Consider the following 27,626-nt stretch of genomic DNA (forward strand, 5'->3'; position numbering starts at 1 on the left):
CTTACCAATTTGACTGGATCCAGATGTCCCAACCAAGTCCAATGGACAGAGGAGGTGGAGGGAGCCTTTCGAGACATCCAACAGAGCCAAGTTTTGTACAGTCCAGATTTTCAAAAGCATTTCTATTTGCAAACTGATGCTTCAGAGAGAGGTCTGGGGGCGGTTCTCCTACAGGGCCCTGCAGGGGAGTGGCACCCAGTGGCCTTCATCAGCTGTAAGCTGTTCCCAAGGGAGGTCTAGTACTCAATGGTGGAGAAGGAGGCCCTGGCAATCAAGTGGGCCCTGGACTCTTTCAAGTACTACCTCCTGGGATGAAAATTCACACTGGAGACTGACCACAAGGTTCTAAAGTGGCTCAAGAAAATGAAGGGCACAAATGGGAGAATTACATGGTGGTACCTGGCAATGCAGCCCTTCTGCTTCACTATCCATCATGTTCCAGGAAAGGACAACTGTGCAGCAGATTACCCCTCTCACTGTCCCAACAAGAGCTCTGAAAGGGGGGGAGTGTGTGATGGCTCCAGCCAGAGCCATACAATTAAGTTTGTCACACTCAGCCACATCACCACATGTTAAGTTACTTTAATTTGCAGCCACTTCAATACATATGACACAAAGTTTGATCTGGGAATTTGTTTTATTAGCAATTTGGCATTTGTTTTCTGAAGCACATTTAATTTCCATCGTTTGTCAGAGTGCCATATGATATAAGTTACTCATTCCTTTGTCTTTCTTTTTTGAGTTGTCTACCTGCCGCTTACCTGCTGAGCTCTCACTGGACAAAAGATGGAACTGAGGGTTGAGCCTGACTTATGCAGAGGCCTAAGCCAAGGACCAGACCAACTGCTCTGACAGCACAGGGGGGATCAGGGTTATTCTGCATTGAGTTTGAGTTATTGTTGAGTGTAGTGCCCCCTGTGTTTGTTCATTGGTTCAGTCCTTTAGTATATATGTTCCCTCATGGCTCATTTTGTCAGGTCTATTAATTGAGTTCGCATCTCGTTTTGTTAGCCCTATGTTTCAGCAGAGTTATGTTTGGTTGACCCTTTTCTCATTATGCTCACAGAAAACAAACTTTGTTCTGTATTATGTTTCCCTCAAAATGCATTTACTGGCTATAGCTAATAGTTTCATATGATGGAATTTCAAAGAATTTTTTTAATATTTAGACTGCAATTTACCTTCCAGGCAGACATTGGTTTCAGTTAATTTTAGTATACTATGAATATCACCGTACAGACATTTGAAACTTAGAAACATAAATTACAGTGAACAATTCATTGCCTTATTATTATTTTTAATCAAACTTATTATTTCATCCAGTTGTGGGCAAGAACTGTCAATGATGACTTCCTACAAAGTTATCTTATCAGGCGTAGTGACAGTAGGCACCAAAACTACCCATGTGAAAAAAAAAAAAATGCTTAAAGAGTACTTAAAGTATATTAAAATATTTCAAATGATGTTTCCAGTAAATTTATAAAAACGTGCACTAGATTGAAAGTATATCTTAATAAATATACTACAGTAAAATATATTATTCTACATGATTTAAGTTGAGTTTTTAAAGTGCACTTTAAGTGTACACTGCTGTGACTCTGCTGTGACTCAGATAGTAGAGCACTCATCCACAACCAGATGGTTGGCGATTCGATCCCTGGCCTTTGCACTCGACCAGATGCTGTCCCAGATACTGAAATTGCTCCTGATGCTGTCATTGTTGTGTTCATATGAATATATCTGCTTGTAGTGAGCAGGTGGCACTTAGCCACACTGTGAATGCTGACTTGTAAAAGCGTTTTGAGTGTGGGTTAAGACTCGAAAAGTGCCATACAAATACAGTCCATTTACCACTTTGACAATGCCCAAGAAGCATGTAAAAATACACTAACTATCCCAATGTTGATACATTTGTAATCTATAATGTTAGATTTTATGTACACTGAAAGTACAACTTACATTATAAATTTATTTCAGTTTGACTTTAAATTGAAGAATAGCATAAGCAAATATAATTAATATATTACCAACATATTAAGTAAACTTAAGATAGTCCCATTTTAGCACAGTCACGTATAGTTAATACAAGAAAAGTTGGCCTTTTGTACAACTTTATTACTATTTAAGTGTAATAAGTACAAATTTTAGCACAATTTAAATATACTATTTTAATTCAATTCAGTTCAATATTCCTGTATTCGTCCCGCGAGGGGATATTCCAAATTACAGCAGCATCAATAAAGTGGGTAGAGATAGTGTAACAAGTGCTAAATTAAACACAACAAGTATATACAAAAGAGTGGGAAATATAAAAAGAAATGCCGCCCTAAAAAATAAAATTGTAAATAGGATTTAGAGACTGTATGTACAGGTTGTATTGCACAGATTATTGCACCGATTATTGCATTGATTACTTGGAGCAGTTTTTGTTGTAGAGTCTGACAGCTGCAGGGAGGAATGACCTGCAATACCGCTCCCTCACACACTTTGGATGTAGCATCCTGGCACTGATGGAGCTCCTCAGTGCAGTGAGTGTGTGTTGGAGGGGATGGGAGTCATTGACTGTCATGGAGGACAGCTTGGCTGTCATCCCTCTCTCCCCCACCTCCTCCACCAGTTCCAGAGGGCATCCCAGGACAGAGCTGGCCTTCCTAATGAGTTTGTCCAGCCTCATCCTGTCAGCTGTTGTGATGCTGCTTCCCCAGCAGACTACACCATAGAAAATGGCAGAGGCCACAACAGAGTCATAGAAGGTCTTCAGGAGTGCCCCACGCACCCCAAAAGACCTCAGCCTCCTGAGCAGATAGAGTCTGCTCTGTCCTTTTTTGTTAAGTGCAGTGGTGTTATGAGTCCAATCCAGTTTGTTGTTCAGATGAACACCCAGGTACTTGTAAGATGTCACCATCTCAATGTCCCTTCCCTGGATGTTCACTGGTGGTGGTGGTGAAGATTACGGGCACCGATGGAAGTCCACAACCAGCTCCTTGGTTTTACCTGCATTAATCAGGAGGTGGTTCTGCTGGCACCTGTCCACAAAATCCTGGATGAGTCCTCTGTATGACCTGTTGTCCCCATTTGTGATGAGGCCGACAATGGCAGAGTCATCAGAGAACTTCTGCAGGTGGCAGGTGGGTGACAGGTGGGAAAATTCAGCTGTATAGAGAGTGAAGAGGAACAGTGCCAGCACTGTTCCCTGGGGGGCCCCTACACTGCAGAGGACAGTCCCTGACACACAGTCCTGTGTCCTCACATACTGTGGGCGGTTGGAAAGGTAGTCCACTATCCAGTATGTGAGGTGTTGGTCCACCCCTGAAAGCTCCAGCTTGTTTCTCAGGATGGCTGGCCGATGGCGTTGAAAGCACTGCTGAGGTCCAGGAAAAGGACCCGAACAGAGCTCCCAGGCGATTCCAGGCGAGACAGAGCTCGATGGAGGGGGAAGATGAGGGTATCGTCCACTCCGATGCCAGGCTGGTACGCGAACTGCAGCGGGTCCATGGACGAGCTCACCAGTAGGCGCAGGTGGGCAAGGACCAGCCGCTTCAGGACCTTCATGAGGTGGGATGTTAGGGCCACTGGCCTGTAGCAGCTAGGGTCCTTAGGATATGAGGTCTTTGGCACAGGTACCACGCAGGACGTCTTCCAGAGGCGTGGCACCCTTCCCAGTCTCAGGCTCAGGTTAAACAGATGTGCAATGATCCCGCTCAGCTGATCAGAGCAGAATCTGAGGAGCCTGGGACTTGGGGGGGGGGGGGGTCAGTGGGGTACTTGGGCAGGATGCTGGCAGATCAAAAGAGGGCTGCTGCAGTGCTGGTACAGTTGGGGGAGGGGCAGATGTTTCCTCAAACCTACAGAAGTAGGTGTTCAGCTCATCTGCCCACTTTGGATCCCCAGCTGCCTGGGAGTTTGGCTCCTGGTGGCCTGAGATGGTTTTCAGGCCTCTCCAGACTCCTGTATCTGTCCTTTCCCTCCCTGATATTCCTTCTTAACTCCATCTGAACAGTTTTCAGCTCCTCTTTGTTTCCTGACTTGGAGGCCCTCTTCTTCTCCTTTAAAAGAGCCTTAATGTCAGGATAAATCCAGGGTTTGTTGTTTGAATGACGCCTTACAGTCCTGGTGGGTACAATGTTCTCCACACAGAAGTTTATGTTGTCCATGATGCTGTCTGTCAAACTGTCAATGTCCTCCTCATGTGAGTCACTGAATATATCCCACACTGTTGTATCGAAGCAGTCCTTCAGCCTCGTCAGACCACCTATTCACTGTGCAGGACACAGCTGGTTGCCTGTTGACAAGGGGCTTGTATACAGGCAGGAAATGAACCAGGTTGTGATCAGCTCTTCCCAGAGGGGGGAGGGACGATGATTCATATGCCTCCTTGGTGTTGGCATAGAATAAGTCCAGTGTTTTATTGTCTCTGGTAGCACATGAGACATACTGGATGGATTTGGGCAGAGTGGAGGACAGAGAGGCATGATTGAAATCCCCAGAGATCAGTAAGAGGGCCTGTGGTTTCTGAGTGTGCAGCCTGCTGATCACGGTGTTGATGACATCACAGGTGGCATCGGTGTTAGCCAAGGGAGGAATATACACAGCCACCACTATGGCAGTAAACAATAGCATACTGCACCGCCGGAATTCCTGACAATGCCAGGTCAATGCCGCTGGCTCGTCCATCTTATTGGAGAGAGATCGGTCGGTCTATAAGCTCTCCTCCTGTTGTGGCGTTTGATTCCAGCGCGGCACCCCCACATCCTCCTCTTTAACTCATGGGGGACAACAGGTTGCTCCTCCGGCCGCACATCTGTGTGACGTAGGGCCAGCAGCTGATCCCTACTGTAAACAATGGGAGCCATTGTCTCTCATGGAGAAAGTTGCATGAGTTGTAAGGTGATGAAAAAGTAGCACCAGAGTTACTGTGCTTGATTTCTCTAATGCACCAGAGATTTACAAGCACACAGAACTAGAATGGATAAAAAAAAAAAAACACACACGACAATAGAAGAAGAGAAGAAAAACTCCTAAGAGTCTAGAGAGCTGCTGTAACAGGCTGCCACTCGTACGGCGCCACCGGATACATGACTAGACTATTTAATAGTCTGGGTGCAAGTACACTTTCATTCGTGCTCAGTATACCAATATTTAATATATTTCAACAGAATTATGGCTCTCTGTCAGCATGGCTATAGTGCTGAAGAGAAACCTGGGATTGTTCTTATTTTCCTCTATTAATGAAGAGTAACCCAGGCCCTCTGCAGGGCCAGGGTTGCACAGATAAACCCGCGGAGGAGACAAGAGAGGGATGAGATAATGAATGAGGGGAATTGAGGGGCAATGATTACCTCCACAGTAAGTAGAATCAGAATCAGAATCAGAATCAGAAAAAGCTTTATTGCCAAGTACGCTTTTACACATACGAGGAATTTTGTCTGGTGAAATTGGTGGTGAGTGTGTGTTGACCTTAACTGCAAACTAAAGGAGTGATGAAGGTGCTGCACTTCATGATCATGATGATATTGGTAGCTGCAATTGATGGATGACCGATCAATTTTTGTCATGTTTTGTTTTGATCTATTGGCAGGATACCACAGCTTGTAAAGTGATAATCACATGCATTGGATCCATGTGTATGTGTGATCATAGGCCTGGGCCCTGCTGTGGTTAAACATGGTTTAACTAATACAGACAAATATGATGCTAACCACCTAAAGCAGTCCTGTTAATTCTTATCCTACGCCTTCCAATGTAGATGAATGATGAATTTATTAATCAATGATGAAGTTGAATAATATTGCAAAACAAGCAGAGTTCTGCTTCCTGACTTGAATGCAATGGGTCATGACAAAGTGTCAGGCTTTGAGTTCAGTTCATTCTGTTGTTTGACCTTCCCTCAGATTTGGATTCAAGTGTGATTTACTACAGGGGAACAACCAAATTTACGCATCAGCTTGTGATTTCCAGGTGTTTGGGAGTAGTACTGCAGATGTAAAAAAGTTGTATACAGTCTTTAGTTGTCTCCAGGGAGCCATGTTGAGTCTGATTAATGTCCTCATGTGATGTCATTTGAGTCAGTGTCAGTTGGGACCACAAGACTGCAAGTTTTAAAATAAAGGGAGCTAGATGCTCCAGGCTACATTAAGTACTACTAGCATAACATACCCAAATCTCTGACTGAACTGCTGCATTGTAGGTAATGCAGAAGAACGAGTGGAATAAAAAGGATACTATTTCTGGTTCTTCTGTATCAATTCAGATTCAGAAGCGCTTTACAAAGGCAACTGGACTTGCCTGAGGTTCATGAAGAGGTTTAACTTCTCATCCAATAGGCATCTTTAGTTCTAACTGAGTGGTGGGGAGTCCCAGTTTATATGCCCATTTAGATCTCAGAACTGCATTGCAAGTGGCTCATGTGGTGTTGTAGACCACCTTCTCTGTTCAGTGATGGTTTTTCCAGTATCATGCTGATGGATTCTTTCACTTTTCTTTCAAACCATCAGTCTTCTCTGGCGAAAATGTGCACAATGTGTATGCATTCCTCACTGCATTGGTGTATGCACTACATTGCTCTGTTTATGCCTGGGTGTTTTGTCCTTGGAGTGGACAAGACTCTGCCTTAGAGTGTTACAGGGATGCAGTGCTTGTTGAAAAATGCTCCTGAGTTTTTGACATACTTCTGGAATGTAAGGGATGACAATATTATTCAGTTTATTGTCCTCCTTCTGTTCTGTTCTGTTCTCCTTCTCCTTGCCTTCTATCCTTGTGGGCACATTCTGAGCCCAATGGCATGAGGTTCTGGTAACCCTCAGCTTACAAAAGAGCGAATTCTAATCCGTGTGTGTGGGTTTTCTATATACATCAATGTTGAGTCTTCTGTCATTTTCATTTTGCACTGTGCAATCTATGAAGGCCACACTGTTTCCTTTAATATCCTTCCAAATTCGATTTTGCTCTCCACTGCATGTAATCCCTGAAAACTTCCACTTCCTGTGCTCTAATTTTGAGCCAGGGTATCATCCATATACCTAAACCAATGCCTTGGGGCAGTTCCTGTGAAGGAAATCATAGGCCATATAGGAATTGGCCACTATTGGAGAAACTGATGATGACAAAGTGCACAATAAAGATGACAGAAGATTCAAGATTGAAGAATACAGAAAACCCCACACACGGATCAGTATTTGCTGATGTGACCCTAATGACTCACATGATGGCTGAGTGGGTCAATGGTGAATGAGGATAAATATCTGGGACTCCCGACCAGTCAATTAGAACTAAAGAAGCCCTTAATATTAAGTATTTATTCAATATGGGGAAGCACCTCAATTGATTGATTAATCAATCAATTAATTAGTTAATTAGGAGGGCAATTAATTACATCAAATGAGTCGGTCTCATATTTGAAAGCTGTAAGCTCAAAAACTTGATGAAGATATTAATTGCGATAGGGATGAATAAGGACCTCTAAGCCTGGATACATATATAGAACTAGAAGGGATGAATGAATGGATGCACAAATAAATGGGTTAAATCAAATTAATAAGATATTGTTAGCTCCAGGTGACTACAGACCACATGAGAGAAGTGAGAATAGGTGTGAGCCTGGGTAGGGCATTCAGGTAAGGAGAGAAATTCTGAGGGCATCGTGTGTATAAATGGATAAAAACACTGACAAAACAGAAATGTGACTGGAGAGGAGGAACAGGGAGACAGACTGTGACAGACTGACTGTAAATGAGGTATCAGTAATGTCATTGGGCATGCCTTACATGAATTCTAGCTAGATATGCTGCATGTCTGTGTATATACAGGATCACACACTTGATCTGAAATAATTAAGTTGAATCCTCTTCTTGGCGGAACAGACAAGTAGAAAGAGGGGTGGTAAATGTGATATTTCACAGTGTCAATTGCAGGCAAAGCTGATGGAATTGGAGTGAGCTGAGTGGTGCAGTCTTAAAAACTGAATTTGTCGACAGGGAGATAGTTGAGCAATCTTTCAGCATCCATGCTCTATGGACCCACCTCTGTGACGGTGGGTGGTAGACAGAAAGACAGGTAGACAGATGAAACAGTAGATAAGTGCGTAGCTCCCTTGCCTCTCTCCCGCTCCCCTTAAAAACACAGCATTTAGACTTCTTGCAGCTCTCGGATCCAGGAGGAACAATGCGGTTTTCGTCCTGGCCGCGGAACTCTGGACCAGCTCTATACCCTCCACAGGGTGCTTGAGGGTTCATGGGAGTTTGCCCAACCAGTCCACATGTGTTTTGTGGACTTGGAGAAGGCATTCGACCGTGTCCCTCGCGTCATTCTGTGGGAGGTGCTCCGGGAGTATGGAGTTGGAGGCCCTCTGCTGAGGGCTGTGCAGTCCCTGTACAACCGGAGCAGGAGCTTGGTCCGCATTGCCGGCAGTAAGTCGGACCTGTTCCCGGTGCATGTTGGACTCCGCCAGGGCTGCCCTTTGTCACCGGTTCTGTTCATTATTTTTATGGACAGAATTTCTAGGCGCAGCCAGGGACCGGAGGGGGTTCGGTTCGGGAGCCGGCAGATTTCGTCTCTGCTTTTTGCGGATGATGTTGTCTTGTTGGCTCCATCGAGCCAGGACCTCCAGCGTGCACTGGGACGGTTCGCAGCCGAGTGTGAAGCAGCTGGGATGAGAGTCAGCACCTCCAAGTCCGAGGCCATGGTTCTCGACCGGAAAAAGGTGGCTTGCTCCTTCCGGGTTGGGGGAGAGATCCTGCCTCAAGTGGAGGAGTTTAAGTATCTTGGGATCTTGTTCATGAGTGAGGGGAGAATGGAGCGTGAGATTGACAGGCGGATCGGTGCAGCGGTAGCAGTAATGCGGTCGCTGTATCGGTCCGTCGTGGTGAAGAAGGAGCTGAGCCGAAAGGCGAAGCTCTCGATTTACCGGTCAATCTACGTTCCTACCCTCACCTATGGTCATGAACTTTGGGTCATGACCGAAAGAACGAGGTCCCGGATACAAGCGGCTGAAATGAGTTTCCTCCGCAGGGTGGCGGGGCACTCCCTTAGAGATAGGGTGAGGAGCTCTGTCACCCGGGAGGAGCTCAGAGTAGAGTTGCTGCTCCTCCACGTTGAGAGGAGTCAGCTGAGGTGGCTCGGGCATCTCTACCGGATGCCCCCTGGACGCCTCCCTAGGGAGGTGTCCCAGGCATGCCCCACCGGGAGGAGGCCCCGGGGAAGACCCAGGACACGCTGGAGTGACTATGTCGCTCGGCTGGCCTGGGAACGCCTCGGGGGTCCCCACCTGGAGGAAGTGTCCGGGGAGAGGGAAGTTTGGGCATCCCTGCTTAAACTGCTGCCCCCACGACCCGGCCCCGGATAAGCGGGTGGAAATGGATGGATGGATGGATAATGTATATTTAAAGTGCTGAATTTGTATGCCCTTTTGTGTTTTGATTCATATAATGCAAGGATGTTCACAGCATTGCATTTAATTTTATTCCAACCAGATATCTGATTCTGACCACCTAATTATAGCCACTTACTTAAAGTTGGAACTAACATTAGTAAGCCCAGTAGTAAGCCCAGTTCTTGTTGGTGTGATATTTTAAAGCAAGTAGTTGCCTAGTGATGATTTTCAGATTCACTATGTACTTGTCTAAATGCAAGGGGTATGTGTGCAGTGATAAGGGTTATTTTCAAATTCCAGTGTTGACAGATATGCTCCTGATAATGTCCAATTTCACCACAACCTCAAATCATACACACTGTACATGTCTTGCAAATGGAAAATGCTACATGCTAATGTTAGGTGGGTATGCTCTTGACATGTTAGATTATATTTAGATTATATTTTTAGGATTTTTGTATTGTATTAGGCCTATGTTGTTCATTATTGTGTTTTACTCTGTCCTCTAGCTCTCTTGTATTTTTAAACTGTCCTGAAAATATCCAAATCAAAACATTAGCTCAGGTGCTCAAATGTTGCTTTGTGACATACACAGAACTTTTGCAAGACATTGGATTCAGCAGATATTATGTCTGGATTATTTTAATAGCACATTGAAGGCTGCATATTGAAAATTTTTGAAACACCATCAAAAGTCATAATTATCTGCAAGTGCACATGACTGGGGCTACTCGTTAGTCCAGGAGAGGCATGACTGTAATGATGGTGCATTCTGATCTGAGGCCACACACACAGTTCTCAGTGTTACAGTAGAGTAACATTAGTTGCTTGATTGTTAAGCACTTTGCCATTGGCATGCAATGTTATGCATTTTTTATAAAATGTATTTTCTATGAAAGGGGACTTTTTTCTATTCAGTCAGTCAGTATTTAGATATACAAAAGCTAAGTACTTTAATTGCGTGCATCCCAACATTAACACATTTCTGACCTGCTAAAAGTACCTGTGCCACTTCAGCAGTGTTTGTTTGGTGTTTCCTTTCTCAGTTGTAAGTTAAACATTAATTGTCATTTGTGTGTGTGCAGTCTAATAGGAATTCTTATTATTCATCTCCTTTTTTACTCAATCATAAGTATTCACTGTCTACAAGCCAAATGAATAACCATACTATATGATCAGGTGTGTGCGTGTGTCATGATCTGCTGACCATAGGTGTGTCCCAATTCAGGGGCTGCATCCTTCGGAGGACCCAGCCTACGCGGTCTCTGGAGGCTGGGTCCTGCGGAGGATCCTCCGTCGGCCGCATCAACTATCGGTAAATGGGACGGTCTAGCCTTCGGAGCGTTTCCTGATTGCGTCACGACGTCATAACTTCTTCCCTCCTAACCCGGGAAAAACACACGTATGGGGTGCAGAGATGCGCCCGTACAGCTCCTATCGCTTGTAAGAGGCGCGAAATGTAGCCTATTATACAACTTACAAATTCACCTGATGTGAATATCTTCACAGCTTCGCGTCGGACGGTTCACGCCTCCACGTCGTCCATTCATTTCTGATAAGGGACACCTCGAAGGGCATTATCCCGCTTATACCATGGTCACTTACGAAAGAAATAAATATTAAATCAATTATTAATACGTTAATGTTGTTTTTTGTTTTTTTTTTACTGTTAACATAGTAAGTTTTTAACAAGACGCGGCTGAGTGGACTATTTAATATCGTTCGTTGTGACGCGTTGCCAAGGTAACCGGCTCTGGCCACAGAACCTGCAGCTCGGTCGGCGTAACTGTTATATCAGACCTAATCAGTGGAGGGAAGTGACATGATTGCTTAACATTATGTTACGTGCTACAAAGTATCGTTTCAGAGGGCAAGTGCACCTCTTACCGCTTGTGTGTGTCCAGAGGATGATGCCAAATTTTGTTTCAAAGACTCAAAGTCCACAGATAGTTTCCTAAATCATTTTTATTGCAAGAAATATAATCCACCATTCACTCTGATCATTAAATGTGGTTAAAGGAAACTATAAAATCACTCATGTTGTCTACTGTCTTGCCGCTGTGTTAAATAAACTGTGAAATAACGTATGTTCTGAGTTTCTGTTGCCACGGTTACCAACTAGCGTTTGAGCCAGCGCAAAAATTTAGAACAATCAGGCTATTTAACCGGAACTTTTTTATAGTTGTCCTACAACACTTTTTAACGGAGACCCTGCAGCCAATCACAATCGAGTATTCACCCAAAATAAGATATTAGTTGACATGCGAGCTTGCAACATTGTGAAGAGTTTTAATAAGGCTAACTGTTAACTGAGCTCCTCATATCAACAGGTCGCCATTATTAAAAAAAACAATCGGTGCGCAAAGCATCTTGGGATATGGGAGGCCGTGAAGGATAGTAGCGACGCATCCTCCAAATACAGGGAAAAGGAGGACGCATTTGTCGGCTGCATTTGGAGGATCCTTCGAATTTGGACGAATTGGGACAGCCTTCGCGCAGCGTTATGACGTAAGCGGCCTTCAAATCCATCCTCCGAAGGATGCAGCCCCTGAATTGGGACACAGCTGTTGATGCGGCCGACGGAGGATCCTCCAAAGGGCCCAGCCTCCGGAGACCCGTAGGCTGGGTCCTCTGAAGGATGCAGCCGCTGAATTGGGACACAGCTCATGACACCACGTGCAGTATGTTATTATGCACTGATTAAGTGAACCTTTTGTCCTGATTGTACAACACATTATGACGTGCCTATCATGCTGACATTGTTCTGATGATAGAAAAAAGTCATCCTGTCTACAAAGATAATGTATTGTATATAATATATCAACTTCTCCTGCTCCAGGCTCTTTCTTGTCATCTCACACTCAAGACAGCAAGAAGGGAGTCCATCTGCAGATAAATATACAGAAAGACAATGAACGACCCTATGCTTTTTAGTACAAAATTGCCAGAACAGCAGTCTAAGAAGTAATTGTTACAAATAAACTTGTCCCTTCTTCCTTTTTACGTCCATCTTCCTCTTGGTCCTGACAGCTGGCCTTGTCCGTGCCATCAAAACAATCCCTCTCTCCATCAGGGAGCAACTTTGCATGCAAGCAGACCCTCTGGCAGGGGCTCATCTTGGATCTATCTCTGGTTCATCAGGGGTTTATTCACCCAGAGGAAGTTGACTGCTGACCTTCCTGCTACAACTGCCATCTTAGCCATAAAACATTCCTAAAATACGAAATTTTCTGCTGGTGGGAAGTTAAATAATTTCACTTGTCTCCAGTACAGGTTGCCTTGTTCCAGAGGCATGTAACGGGCTAGTGGAGGACCCAATTGCAGTACCGGCCGATTTATAGGGAATACCGGAAAAAAGGACAACCGGGGTAATAATGTGCCATGAGCCAGCAGAGAGCCAGCTCAGACGGAGTTACTGTGATGAGAGTGGATCAAACGCGGAAATCACTGACAGATTTCGGTGTGGTCGAAACCACTCTTGGAGGAGGAATATGCTCGTTAATGACACCGAGGTGGTGAGATCTGTACATCTGCAGACACAGGGATTTGACAGACAGAGTAGTCAGGAACAGGCAAGGTCAAATACCGGAGATCAGGTTGGCAGGGAACACTGGAGGATGCCCTCAAACCTTTCAATGTGGTCTGATGATGAGGTGGAATCTGCTGGGTCCATGACGGGCCAGACTGTACTGTCACAAAGTGGGTTTCGGGCCCAAGTGCAGAACCACCACAACATGGGTAAAACTTCTATCACTATAATCTTAATCTTAAAATTGGCAGAACCAGAACAAGTACAGTCTCTGGTATTGTGAAGGGAAAAAAACATCCAGCTGTCACAGGCAGGCAAAGACTTGGGACATGCAGAATACAAAGTCTTAGAGACTCTGTAAGTGTTTGGTGTGGCAAACACCAAACACTCAGGCAAACAATATCCAGGAAATGAAAAGCAGGACTCATGGTCAAGGACAAAAGGCTGAGGTAGTTATTGGGGAACAGGAGAACAGGCATTCTTTTTCAGTTTATTTTTTGTGTCGGGCAGCTTGTTGTACTACATGAACGTGAACGTTCAAATGTAAAGTCATACAGAGATAGACTCACCACCAGTTGCATCATTGGCACTTACACTGCAACTTAACTGAATCAACCATATTTAAAACATAGCAGAGAGAGACATTTCATCCAGTGAAGCATTCAGATGAAATGGGAGCAAAAGATGTGTGTCTGGCATCATGAAACAAACGCACTGCAGCTGGTGTGGTGCTTATGATATCCAAATCATGTGACAGGGTATTTAGCACTGCCAACAATTTCATTGTCAAACTTTTTTGGTCTCAGGTTGTGTTTTGCTTTTGCTTGTTTGTTAAACAGCTTAACTATTATGACAAAAAATATCATGTTTGCTGTCGTGATGATTTAAGATTTATTATAAAGCATTTCCTGCAGAATTCAATAATCAGTTATTTTTAGTGTGTGATTTTGTAAAAGCCGTTCTGGCTTCCTGTTCCAAAAACTTTTCCAGGTACCTGTTTGAGTGTGACTAAGTTGAGACAAACATGAACCTTGATATGCTGAAGTTACTACCAGATAAGCTACATGCTACACAGCAGTTCATGGCCAAGACTATCAAAATCTGAATCACATCTTTAAAGCTTCCAACAGCAGTTGCCTGTATCTCCAGTGTCAGCTTGTCATCCTCTGTGCACTGTGTCTTGCAGCTTCCACAGGAGCCGCAGAGGAAAGCAGCTGCTGTACTGTGGATGAATATCAAGCTGTTGACTATTTAGTCAGAATGCGTCCGAAGCTTACCATGACCATGGGGCATGCTGGGAACACTGGACAGAGAGGTGAAAGAGATGTTTGCACCTGCTGCAGCTGCCTGTCTCTACAACTCTGTGGTTGAATTTAGTCAGGAAGTGGATGACTGGTATTGGTCAGCTCTGCTTGTCCCTCTTTCCCTTTCTTTCTGTAACCCATACACATGCACTAACACACACATTTGACATTGAAAGCAGTAGCAGAGCATTGCCAAACTGGGTCAGGTTGCAGTGGGTTTTGGGAAGAGACTAAGGGATGCTCAAACTCAGCAACTGATGACATTCTGAAAAAAATGCACCCATGATGCCTCTGCTGCTCACTGAGGTTGCTGCTCACCACCACATGTTTGTTGTTTGCTGGCAAATATGATAGCATGGTGATAGAGTGTAGCTCAAAGAACTGCATATGAATGTTTGTAAGTCGGATGTAGTTGAGTGAGCTGACTGTCTGCCCATGTAATAAAAGGTGTGATAAATTCACCTGAGTTCAAGACTCAAAAACATTGTGTGTGGTACACCCACATCTTTAATTTAAATATTTGTTTGTAAAGATTATTGGCAATTATGCAGAAGATTCACAGAGTAGAAATGTGGGTAAGTGAGGAGACAACATGCAGCAAGGGCCATAGGTTGGAATTGCAGTTGTTGCAGTGAGGACACAGCCTTAGTACATAGGGCACACAGTGCAGGTGAGCTACGTGGATGCCCCAGTACACCCAGAGTTGTCCACTGTTTGTTTTGGACTCATTTGTGAAAGATGTATTTTTAGAAAACATAACCCTAAAAATGTAGATTATAGTTACATTATTCTGTTTCTCATGAACTGTGGAGAAAAATAGTGAACCCAAATAGCAGGCAGGTGTTTTGACACCCAAAGGAAAACTTTTGAGAATAACTCACCCTAATCCACAACTGAACTGGCAGCAGTTGGAATTGCATTGAGGGTAATGTAGGCACCAGGTACAGTTTTGATTGACTTTATTAAATTATTTATTTTAACTCTCCAATGCAAGTCTGGGATGTTATGGAGTGCAATGCTAAATCTGTACTGTACTCTTTTAACACCCCATGGATTCCAGGGATTAGTCTTACTTATGGCCAAAGAGAGAATATTTCTATTTCTGATCTGTTTCCTCCATTTCAACGACCATTTATGTGCACCTGACACTAACGCTGCAGGAGGGAAAATCCCATCCATCGCCCAGACCATCAGCACCAGAGCACCCCAGAAATGTGCACCATCTGCCCTGCTCTTCTCCATCTACATCAATGGTGGCTGTAGCTCAGGCGGCAGAGCAGTCGTCTACCTATAAGAAGGTCGGTGGTTCGATCCCTGGCCTCAAAAGTTTGCATGCCGAAGTATCCTACTGAACCCAAAAATTGCACTAATGCCGTGTGTGAGTGTATTTGAATGAGCAGGTGGCGTAGCTGCTGTACGAATGTGTGTGTGAACGGGTAAATGCAGATTTGTGGTATAAAAATGGTTTGAGTTTGAATTTTGAGCTATACAAATACAGTCCATTTACCGTTCACCAACTACTGCACCTCAGGAGACCCGTCTTGATCCCCATTATTGTCTGTTTTGGGTCTGACACCAAACAGGACAAGAACAGACTGCAATGGCTATTAAGGACTGCTGAGGAAATCTTTGGTGCTAACCTGCCCTCCATTCAGGACACACCTCCAGACTCAGGAAATGGGTAGGTAGCATCACTGCAGACCCTTCACATCCTGAACACAAACTGTTCTAACTCCTCCCCTCTGGTAGGCACTATAGATCACAGATCACCAAAACAACCAGACACAAAAACAGCTTCTTCCCACAGCCGTCACCCTGATGAACAATTAGCTAGTCGTACAGTGTAACTAACCCTCTGACACCATTTTGTATTTTATGTCTTTTGTTTTATTGTTTTTTTTGTCCTTGTTGAGCTGTATGATTTTTTTTCTATGTAAGTACATTGAGTGCAATGTTTAAACCGGATATGCACACACACTTGCCAATAAAACCAATTCTAATTCCGATTTCTAAATGGAAAGAACATGTATTGAGATTGTGCATGGACAGAGATAAAGCAGAAGATGAGATGTGTCTCTGTATCTGTAGAATGAAAGAAATAGAGAGAGGGACCTGTGCTGTGCCACCACAACCACTCTGTCCACACAGGCTGCTGTTGTCATGGTTACATCTCCACACATACTATATCTGTACACACATCTACATTCGCACTACAAAGCACACATGGACAGACCTGCATACACACACACACACACACACACACACACACACACACACACAAGATTGATCCAAGAAATTCTACACAGCTCAGTTTATTTAGAGGAACCTTGAAATGTGACAATAGAGATACAGAGTGACATTCAGGAGGGTTAGACCAACAGACAGAGATGGATTTTGTCACAGAGAGACAGAGAGGGAGGTGTAGTGGTGTGTGTGTGTGGCCATGTATTAGTCATGTTGCGTGGACATCTTACATCAGACTTCTTCAACACCCTTAACACATTCTTCATCCGGTTTGAGGAAGACAACACCACCACACCAACAAAAGCTCCTCTCTGCCCAGACCACGAAACACTTCACCTGGACCCAGCTGATGTGTAGAGGACCCTACTCAAGGTGAACCCCAGCAAAGCTGCAGGTCCTGACAACATACTGGGGTGTATGCTCAGAGACTGTGCTGACCAACCCGCTGATGTTCTCACAGACATCTACAACATCTCTCTGAGCCAAGCCATCATACCAGGATGCTTCAAAGCCACCACCATCATACTGCTACCCGAGAAATCCCCAGCCTCAACACTGAATGACTACCGGCCCATAGCACTCACACCCATCATCATGAAGTGCTTTGAAAGGTTGGTCAAGGCCCACATAACTTCCAGTCTCCCCTCCACACTTGACCCATTCCAGTTTGCATACCGTCCCAAACGTTCCACCGATGATGCCATAGCAACAGCACTCCACCTAAGCCTGGCTCACCTGGAAAACAATAACAGTTACATGCGGATGCTGTTCATCGACTTCAGCTCCGCCTTCAACACGGTCATCCCCCAACAACTGGTGAATAAACTCGGCGAAATAGGCATCAGCACCCCACTATGCAACTGGTTACTGGACTTTCTCAACGACAGACCACAGACAGTTAGAGTTGGGAGTGCACATCAGAGATGACCTGACATGGACCACCATCATCACATCCATAGTCAATTAGGCACAGCAATGCCTCCACTTCCTCCACCGGATGAGGAGAGCTGAACCCCCCACCACCACCACTTTTTACAGGGGTGCCATTGAGAGCATTCTAACCAGCAGTCTCTCAGTCTGGTATGTCAGCTGCTCTGCTGCAGACAAGAAGGCACTACACAGAGTGGTGAGGACAGCGGAGAAGATCACCAGATCACCCCAACCAGCAATCTATTAATACCCATCCCGCTGTTACAAGACAGCAACCTATATTATCAGAGACCTCACCCACCCAGCACACGAACTGTTCACCCTCCTCCCATTTGGAAAGCACAACCGCAGCACGCGGAGCAAAACTACCAGACTCAAAAACAGCTTTTTCCCTCAGGTCATCAGACTACTCAACTCACTCAAGAAAATCCCATGATCATTACACAAAGAAAGACCAACTGACTGTCAAAATAAGTTAAAATAACTCAGTGTTTGCACTATGCTCTCTATATGCACAATATCATACATGTTTACAATTGCATCCCCATGCTGCCTCTGCACTTACACTTTCTATATTGCATCCTTTATTATTGCACCTCAATAACATACCTCAAAATTTGACTATACTCTGGCACACTGTGAATATTGTATTTATATCACATGTCCATTGTCTGTCTGTATACGTTGTGTCCAGTGCTGTTGTCTGTTTGCACTATTATATGTTGTGTGTTATACATTACTTGCACATTGGAGTATGGAGAAAACGCAACTTCAATCCTCTGTGTAACCACCTGTTGCATTGTTTGGTTGACAATAAAGTTCACTTTGACTTTGACTTCACTTTGACATAGATGTCCCTATAACACGGTTCCGTTCACCCATGTATTCCCTTAGTCATCAAGAGTCATGACTTCATGAAGTTCTTTAATGATAAGATTCTTACTTTAGAGACAGAATTCATCACCTCCTGCCCTCAATAGGTACTGATTTATTTTCAAACACAGAAACCATAGAAATTGTTATTAAACCTGTTGGAGTTTGAGACTGTTTTTCACTTGTTGACCTTCACCAATTCATTTCAATAATTTCATCATCAAAATTGTCAACCTGTATTTTAGACCCCATCTTTACTAAGCTGCTTAAATAAGTTTTACCATTAATTGGCTCTTCATTATTAGTTATGATCAACCTTTCTTTATCAACAGGCTACGTACCGCAGTCCTTTAAAGTAGCTGTAATAAAGCCTCTTCTTAAAAAGCATACTCTTGATCCAGGGGTTTTTAGCAAACTATAGACCTACATCTAACCTCTCTTTTCACTCAAAGATTATTGAGAAAGCAGTTGCTAATCAGCTGTGTGACTTTCTATATGACAATAGTTTATTTGAGGATTTTCAGTCAGGATTTAGAAGTACATCATAGCACAGAGACAGCTCTGGTGAACAATGAAGCAAGAAGAAGAAGAAGGTGGCCTAGTTTTGTGAAGAAGTTTTACAAGTGGCTGTCAACAACAATACACTTACTGGGGAAAAAAGGAAGTTATGTTTGTTTTAAATGGAGAGAATGAGAGACAATGATAGACAAAGCGCAAGCCTCGTTAAGAGTGCTAAGAACAGTGTGGATGGAAAAATCAAGACACCGATCAGCTGTGGCTCTGAAGACAAAGGAGGTGCGTGTCACTTGTGTCAGGCCCTCGCAGGTTTTGAGACAAAGTCACTGATTTGCAGGTGATGCAGAAACCAAATACGGGCATTAAGTGGTTTTGTCTATACTGTAAAGAATGCGTGGAGAAGAGTATTGCGATCGAGCAAATGATTGAAGAGAAATGGCAGCAAATAATTCAAGAAATGGAGAAACGAATGCAGGAGCTTGAATCCAAGCTGGAGGGAAAATATGACGAGGAGAGAGTGGTGCAAATTATTCACGAGCAATTGAAAGATACTGATAAGGGCTCGACAAGTTGGGCTGATGTTGTCAGAATCTGCCCAAAAAACACAAGTATCTCTAAAACTGTTCTGAGTGAACTTGACGAAAGGAAATCAAGAGAACAGAATATTGTCCTGTTTGGAATAAAGGAGCACAATTTGGAAAACAGAAAAGAGCGGCAGCAAAAAGAACTGGAAGTAGTGAAGGACTTGTTTAAATCATGCAAAGTCCGCACTGCTGCAGATTCATTTGTGCTTGTGACCTGGCTCGGGAAACCGGAGTGAGGATGTAGAGGAGTTGGCGAGACTATTTTGGTGACTCTGCAAAGCATGGAGCTTAAGACCAGCTTATTCAGGAAGATATCTCCTTGCATCAAACGGACAAGTTTAAAAATGTGAGAGTTGCTAACGATCTCACGAGGACTGAGAGAGAAAAGGACAGAGAACTGTATGAAGAGGTGAAAGAGAAGCAACGAAAATCATCTGGGGAATACATCTTTAAAGTCCACGGTCCCCCCTGGGCAAGGAGAGTGGTGAGGATTCATAAGACTCAGTGACTTGAGAATAACGATAAACCTGTCTCTGATAAGCCACAGTATGTATGTAAACCTTCACCTTTACAAAGCATCAGATGTTTATATACAAATGCAGATCAACTTCATCACAAGCCTGCGGCTCATTTGCTGCGTGTTGTCCCTTCTCTCTACCCCCTTTCCTGTCATGCCTTCCACCTGTCTCTATCATAAAGGCTTAAAAAGCTCCCCAAAAAATTAAAAAATAATAGAAGAGGTGTCAACTAGAAAGTATTTGCCTAAGTTACTAATGGGGGATTAAAATTTACCAAAAAAGATTGGAAATTAGCTGATGCAAAAGGGGATGATCTCACATCACTGGATAATAGGTTTTTGAGTGTATTCAAAATGTATTTTTGTTTCAGCATGTACAAGAGCCTACAAGGTGGCGAGGTGATGATAAACCACGTATATTGGATCTTATTATTACAAATGAAGAGACTATGATTGAGAATATTCAGTATTTAAGTCCTTTAGGTAAAAGCGATCACTGCATCTTATTATTTAAGATAATCTGTTAAACCAAAACTGTGATCAGTGAAATTATGAGGAAAAATTATGATAAGGGAAACTATGAGGAGGCATGTAGGGAATTGGAAGTTTTTGACTGGACACAGTAAAAAAAAATTCTGGAGATCAATAAAGACAAAGTTGAAGGAAATAGAGGATCGGTATGTGCCAATCAGGAAAAAACGGTCACAGACTAAGAAATATAAATATCCCTTGGATAGAATTACAAAAAAGAAAATTGAAGAAAAAAAGACTCTTGCGAGAAAGGCAATGAAAAGTAAAGATCCAGAGGTACAGAAGGCATATCGCAGAGCAAGTAACTTTGTGAGAATGAGAACAAGCTATTTAAGGAAGACTTATGAAGAAGATCTGGCAAAGCAATCTAAGCATAAACCAAAGGTTATTTGGAATTATATAAATGAGAGGACAAAAATTAAAACGAAAATAGGTGTTCTATATACCAATCAGGATGATACTGATTCTCTGAAAACAAACGATGCTAAACAAAAAGCAGAAATCTTGATTAGTTTAGTAGTGTATTTGTAACTGAACCTGAATTGCCAAAACTGGATGTCCCAAGGAAACATTTAAAAATAATTCCTGAGGATACAATTAAGCTTTTACAGAATATTGACGTCAAGTCACCAGTCACCATGGGATTCATCCTAGGATTCTAAAGGAGTTGGCGGGTGTAATTGTTGAACCCCTAACACTGTTATTTAATAAATCGTTAGAAGAGGCAACTCTACCCTGTGAATGGAAAGATGCACAAATTAGTGCTATTTCCAAGAAGGGAATTAAGTCAATGGCAGAAAATTATAGACCAGTTAGTCTGTCATCGGTAATTTGTAAGACTAAAATAATTGGAAACTATATAGTAGATCATATGAAGACCAAGTCTGTGACATCAGGAGTCCCACAAGGCTCATTATTGGGGCTCGTTCTTTTTGTCCTATATATAAATGATTTGCCAAGTGTGATATATTCTGATTTATACCTTTTCGCGGATGACCCTAAAAAATTTTGAACAATTACGAAGGACACAGACACAGTTCACCTTCAAGCAGATCTTCATAGCATGAGTAATTGGTGTGATACCTGGTTACTGAAATTAAATCCAGAAAAATGTAAGCATCTGCATGTTGGAGGAAAGGGTGACAACTGCGTTAAGTATGTGGTTGGAGACTTGCTTGTCCAACATGTAGAAGAGGAAAAGGATATAGGTGTAGTGGTTGATAGTTTATTAGAATTTCAAAAACCCATTTTTGAAAAAATTAAAATAGCAAATTCTAGGGTGGCGATCCTTCAAGTAAGGAAATTGTTTTACCATTATACAAAGCTTTGATGAGATCTCATCTTGAATTTGCTAGCTCTATCTGGTGTCCTTATAAAGCAAAATATATAGAAAAAATTTGAAGCAGTTTAGAGAGGAGCGACCAATTTAATCCCAGGTCTGAAAGAGATGTCATATGAAGAGAGATTAAGGCACTTAGAATTACCAACTCTCGTCTATAGGAGGTATAGAGGTGACATGATAGAGGTGTACAAACTTGTCCACAAAGTATACAATTCCACAGTAGAGCCTGTTGTCAGTTTTTGGAATAATGGGTATGAATTAAGAGGGAATTCCTTAAAACTCCTCCCAAAAATGTGTCATTCTGACAAAAGAAAAAACTTTTTTTTTTTTACACTTAATGCCGCAAGAGTGTGGAATGAGCTTCCAGAGGAGGTAGTTCAAGCTCCATCAGTGAATTCTTTTAAAAATAGACTAGACAAATTCTGGTCAAATAAGGATTTTTTAATATAATTATAAAGCAAGTATATGATTTTCGTGGATTTGGACTATTTTTGAGATAATGTGGGAGATTATCCTGGATATGTTGTTATATGTATCTAAGTGTATGCATTATTGAGGTTTTAAAATTGTTTATTGTATTTTGTTTATTTGTTTTTTTTTTTTTGGTATGGTTATTATTTTGAGTCTGATGTAGAGGATTTATATCCTGTATCAGATGTATTTTCATTAAATTTCATTAAAGAAGAAACCAATCAGTTAACTAGACTCCTAGTGTATCTTAAGGACATAAAGACCTGGATGACCTATAATTTTTCATTGCTAAATTCAGACAAAACTGAACTCATAATCCTAGACCCTAAACACCTTAGAAACTAACTAGCTGACTGGCCTCCTACACCATTGTAAAGTATCTGGGAGTTATCTTTCATTAGGATGGGTCCTTTAACTCCTATGTAAAACAAAGTGTAGCAACAGGGGTTCCACATCTGTCATCTCATGCTTTAGGTTTCTCATGGGCACTGGAATGAAGAGGAATGTGCTGACATGCTGAGGTAAGTGTATTGTCTCACATTCTGTTTCCGGTTGCTGCATTAGCAGTGGCGTACTTCTGTAATTTGCTCTGTCTTTTGCTACAGTGCCTTATTACTGGCTATTTAAAATAACATTAGTTTTGCTCAAGCACTTATAGGTCTGTCTTTTTAGCGACCGCTAATTTTACTTGTCTACACGCTTGTCTGCTCTGCTAGCTACAGCAGTTTAGTCTAGCAGCTAGCGATGGCTTCTCTCTCTCCCTCTGCAGCTTTCTCCTGCCTGGTGTGTCAGATGTTTAGCTACTCCTCTGCCTTCTTTAGTGATACTGGTACATGTAATAAATGTAATTTATTTGGTGAGTGGGAGGTGAGGCTTAGTGAATTGGAAGCACGGCTCCGCACCATGGAAACCTGTTGTCTTCTCCAGACCCCTGCCAAATCTGACCAGTGATGACATGTTTAGCCGCATGTCATCATTCAATTGCTGGCTGTCGAGGTGGTGTCCAGCAAATGGTGTGGGCTTCATTGATAATTGGCAGACTTTCTGGGGAAGACCTGGGGCCTCATTTATAAAACTTGCTTACGCACAAAACGGGGCTTGAAAGTTGCGTACGCAACTTCCTACGCAAAGGTTGTGATTTATAAAAATAAATTTAGCGTGAGAATGTGCGCACCGGTACGCCAACTTTGATGCTTGCGTACGAACATTTTGGAGACGGGGAAACTGGCGGTGCAGATGGTGAGGTGGTGAATTGAAGTCGGATTGATCTCATACATTTAATGTCATCACACATCAGACTTATAGACCCGCGTAATCATAAACACCCAAGTCTGCAGTGTTATAGATGTGTTCCTTTAATGAGCCATTAGGCCTACTACTGTATGCACAATGTTCATATACATCCATCTTCAAATGATACAGAGCGGTGGATGGCACTGATGGATTAGTATTAATTGTGACAAGGTGTGTAACAATCATTCAGTTTGCTGAGTAAGCATATAAATAGTGCGGTGACACTCGTGCGTAATGCTGCACAATGGATGCGCTGGCACTGCTGGAAGATCACGCAAATGGTAGGATCAGGGTGGAGAGAAGTTTTAGGGACCACGGAGATTCCCTGGCCCATGATGATGACTGGCTAATAAGCCGATTTAGATTCCCTAGAGCGGTGCTGTTGGATCTATGTGCTGAACTGGGCCCAGTGTTAGATAGACCCACCCGCCGGAACCGTGCCATCCCGGTGCATATCCAGGTGCTGACCACTCTGGGGTTTCTGGCGACTGGCTCCTTTCAGCGGGAATTAGCCGACAGGTAAGTGTTTGATATGATTAATATTATATAATGTTACATTGTCTGTCTAAAGCCCCTTTTGGGTATAATTCAGTTAAATTATGTCCTTAGGTCTGGGATATCGCAGCCATCCCTCAGCGCCATAATGCCAGCCGTTTTGGATGGCATTATAAAAATGACCCGTCGATAAATCAGGTTTCCTTACACTGTGGGTGAACAGGCCAACATTAAAAGGCAATTTGCAGCAATGTCCGGTTTCCCAAATGTAATCGGCGCAATTGACTGCACTCACATTGCTATAAGGGCTCCGAGTGAAAATGAATTTGCTTATGTGAATCGAAAAAATGTGCATTCACTCAATGTACAAATTATTTGTACCTCGGACATGATCTTGACGAATGTAGTGGCACGGTGGCCTGGGTCAGCACATGACTCATTCATCCTGACGCACAGTAGTGTAGGGATCTGTAGTTTCTGCCACAGATCGCTCTGTGGCACTGGAACTATTCACTGCGGTGACGACGTGCCACCACTCTTTTTTTTTTTTTTTTTTTTATTGTATTCGTGACGCCACTACTGTGACCACCAAACAAAATATTCTTTCTGGCCTCCACCTCACCCACAAGCACCTCGATTTCAGTCTCCGTAAAATTTCTTTTTCTTTTCTCTGCCATGATCGAACGTAAAATGCCATTGATCAGCAGGCATATTTATATGCAAAGCCATTCATGAGGTACTTTGCATTGACCATTCATGGTAAAATGTGGGTGTGTCGGGGGCGGGATGTGAGGTGAATCCACCTAAGCAGTCTTCCGGGTGGAGTGTGATTTATAAAGGGAAAATTGCGTGCACGTGTGAGTACGCAGGGTTTTATAAATCCGAATATTTTTGGCGTACGCCATTTTCAGCTTTTGGGCGTACGCACACTTTTAGTATGGATTCTACGCAATGTTTTATAAATGAGGCCCCAGGTCTGATTAGGAGAGATGGCATCCATCACACTTTGAACAGAGCAGCTCTCATCTCTAGAAATCTGACCAATTTTATTAATCAACCAAACCTGTGACAACCCAGAGTTGAGACCAGGAGGCAGAGCTGCAGTCCTACATGCTTCTCTGCGCTTTCATTAGAGCAGTTACCCACTCAATAGTCCATAGAGACTGTGTCTGCCTCCTCACCACGTAAACTTAGTACCAAAACCAAACCAAAAGGACACAGAGGAGGAGTTAAACATAAAAATCTAATAAAAATTAAAACAATCACAGCAATAGTACAAGATACGAAAATTAAATGTGGACTCCTTAACATCAGATCTCTGTCCTCTAAAGCTGTTTTAGTAAATGAGTTAATATCAGACCATAATATTGATTTATTTTGTCTGACTGAAACCTGGCTGTGTCATGAAGAATATAATCTCAATGAAGCTACTCCTCTGAGCCATATTAATACTCACATTCCTTGGGGCAGCAGCTGAGCCTATTAATCAACCCTAAACCTAAACTCAATTATAACTCATTTGAAGGCCTTGTTCTTACTCTTTCACATCAAACCTGGAAGACAGTGCTCCTCTATTCTTCTCTCCCTCTCCATTAGTGATGGGCACAGCAGTTCTTTTAGATGTACTGAATCTCTAGAATCAGTTCACTAGAAAAATTTGTTCAAAAGATTCGTTCACCGAATCACCGAATCATTCAGTGCTTGGCAGGAGGAGCCTGCGACTCCTAAATTGATATATGGCTGAACGGTTCAGGTTTCAGTTCAGTTCACAGCTTCCAGGACCGGGAGACGAGAGTGTTGTGACTGTGTTGCTTTGACAAACACATTTGTAAATATAAAACTCACTTATAAATCATGATGTTTTAAGTGTCCTATCCTATGGTATGCTATTTAACTGGTCTACTCTGCAAATTGGGCTCAGTGAGTGTGATCCGCTCAGTGAACGTATAACCCACAGTACATTCAGTGAAGGATTCACACTGAATATGCACCGTTCCCTTGCAAATTGTCGCAACTAGATGATCAGACAGTCACGCATTTTCTCAAACTGCGGGTTTTATACACTACTTGTTACATGCTGTGTCCTACTGTATGTGAGTTGTTGCGGTGGCAAATTAGGCGGAGTTTAAAAAAAAGTTAGTTTTGGAATCTGAATTATAGCTACATCCCCCACCATGGCCCTGCCTGACATCCACTGCAACTGCTACAACTATTAGTCATACTTCCATTGTTATTACATCCACTGTCATTAATACCGTAATTGCATTTATGTCTGTCTCTCTCACCCAACTGGTTGAGGCAGATGGCGGCCCACCCAGAGCCTGGTTCTGCCTGAGGTTTCTGCCTGTTAAAAGAAAGTTTTTCCTCACCACTGTCCCCAAGTGCTTGCTCATGAGGGTTGGGTCTCTGTAGATAAAAGAGATTGGTCTGTACCAGCTCTATATGGAAAGTGTCCTGAGACAACTTCTGTTGTGATTTGGTGCTATATAAATCTGACCTGAATTGAATTGAATTGAAATGTAGGATGAAGACTTTGGTTAAGTTTAGGGTAAGGTTAGGTTTAGGTTAAGGGTTAGTGTGTGTGTGTGTGTGTGTGTGTGTGGAGGGTTGGTTGGGAACTCTAATTCATGACTAATGCAACAAATAAACTTGGAAGAATGCCCCTTTGTTATAGACCATGGCCATAATCTTCAAACACATACACAGACAGAGCAACAGCAGCACACTGTCACACACTCACAAAAATGTGCCTAAAAGATAACAAACAAAGCTACAATTTCTTTCCCAGGATGCGCCAGGAATGAGCACCTGGATAGAAACCCATTATAGAGACCTTACCCTAACCCTGCTGGAAAAGAAAACAGCAAACAGACAGATACATTAAAACCAAATGTCTTACCTGGTGAGGAAGGGTGATGCAGCAGTACAGTAGATGGGCATGGGAAGACAAGACAGGAAAAACATCTGTTAGCTGTCGTGTTTAGCATACTGGGGCATACTAAACAAAACAACAGTGGCAATTTGAATCAGGTCAGTATGACAGAATCACTATTGTCTAAAATTCAGGAACTTAGAGAGGAAATGAAGTGTCTACCCTGCAGTAGAAAGCTAACTAACTCTACACCCCTGGATTTTTTTTCAGCCCCAACCAAAGGTGACTCAAGTGGCATCAATTTTAATTTAAAATTATTGGAATAAAATACATGTAGAGTGTTTAGAGCAAATTGTAGGAGAAATGAATGACAGTATACAGACAAAAGTATATAGATGAATAAATAAGTGACTCAAAGACCAATGGAAACCACAGAATGGCTGGAATAATAGCTTTAACATCAAATGATGTCATGTTGTAATGTAACCAACATAACCAACACTTAACACCTCTCTGACTCTAACTGAATATGAAGTTTATTGTAGGGCTGCTGCTGTGCTGGATTGCAAGAATTTGGTGTCAAAAAAGATTTGCTCCGATTTTTGCCTCTGAGGCAACAAAAAAGCTTAGGCTTCTCATTGGTGGAGATCTGTGGACACTTCTTATGACAGAAAAAAAACATACCCCCACTACAAATATTCTGGGCTAACTATTTTGTTAAGGGTTTGTTCTGACTTTTGGGATGCGTGTGATTTTAT

General features: G+C 42.8%; 1 protein-coding gene across 21 annotated transcripts in view; it reads right to left on the bottom strand.

Annotated features, from left to right (window-relative positions):
• Nucleotides 1–27,626, bottom strand: part of LOC143314851 (pleckstrin homology domain-containing family A member 5-like) — a 323,906-nt gene that overhangs the window by 171,842 nt on the left and 124,438 nt on the right. Inside the window, exon 4 of one of the 21 annotated variants that reach the window (XM_076722113.1) lies at nucleotides 365–26,895. The exons of the other annotated variants lie outside the window; for them this stretch is intronic. Within the exon in view, the coding sequence (XP_076578228.1) occupies nucleotides 26,892–26,895 (4 nt within the window). The 3' untranslated portion in view covers nucleotides 365–26,891. Of the gene's footprint in view, nucleotides 1–364; nucleotides 26,896–27,626 lie in introns of those variants that run through there. 21 annotated transcript variants of the gene reach the window in all.

Source organism: Chaetodon auriga, chromosome 22 (assembly GCF_051107435.1).
Source record: "Chaetodon auriga isolate fChaAug3 chromosome 22, fChaAug3.hap1, whole genome shotgun sequence".
In the NCBI taxonomy this organism is placed as follows: domain Eukaryota; kingdom Metazoa; phylum Chordata; class Actinopteri; order Chaetodontiformes; family Chaetodontidae; genus Chaetodon; species Chaetodon auriga.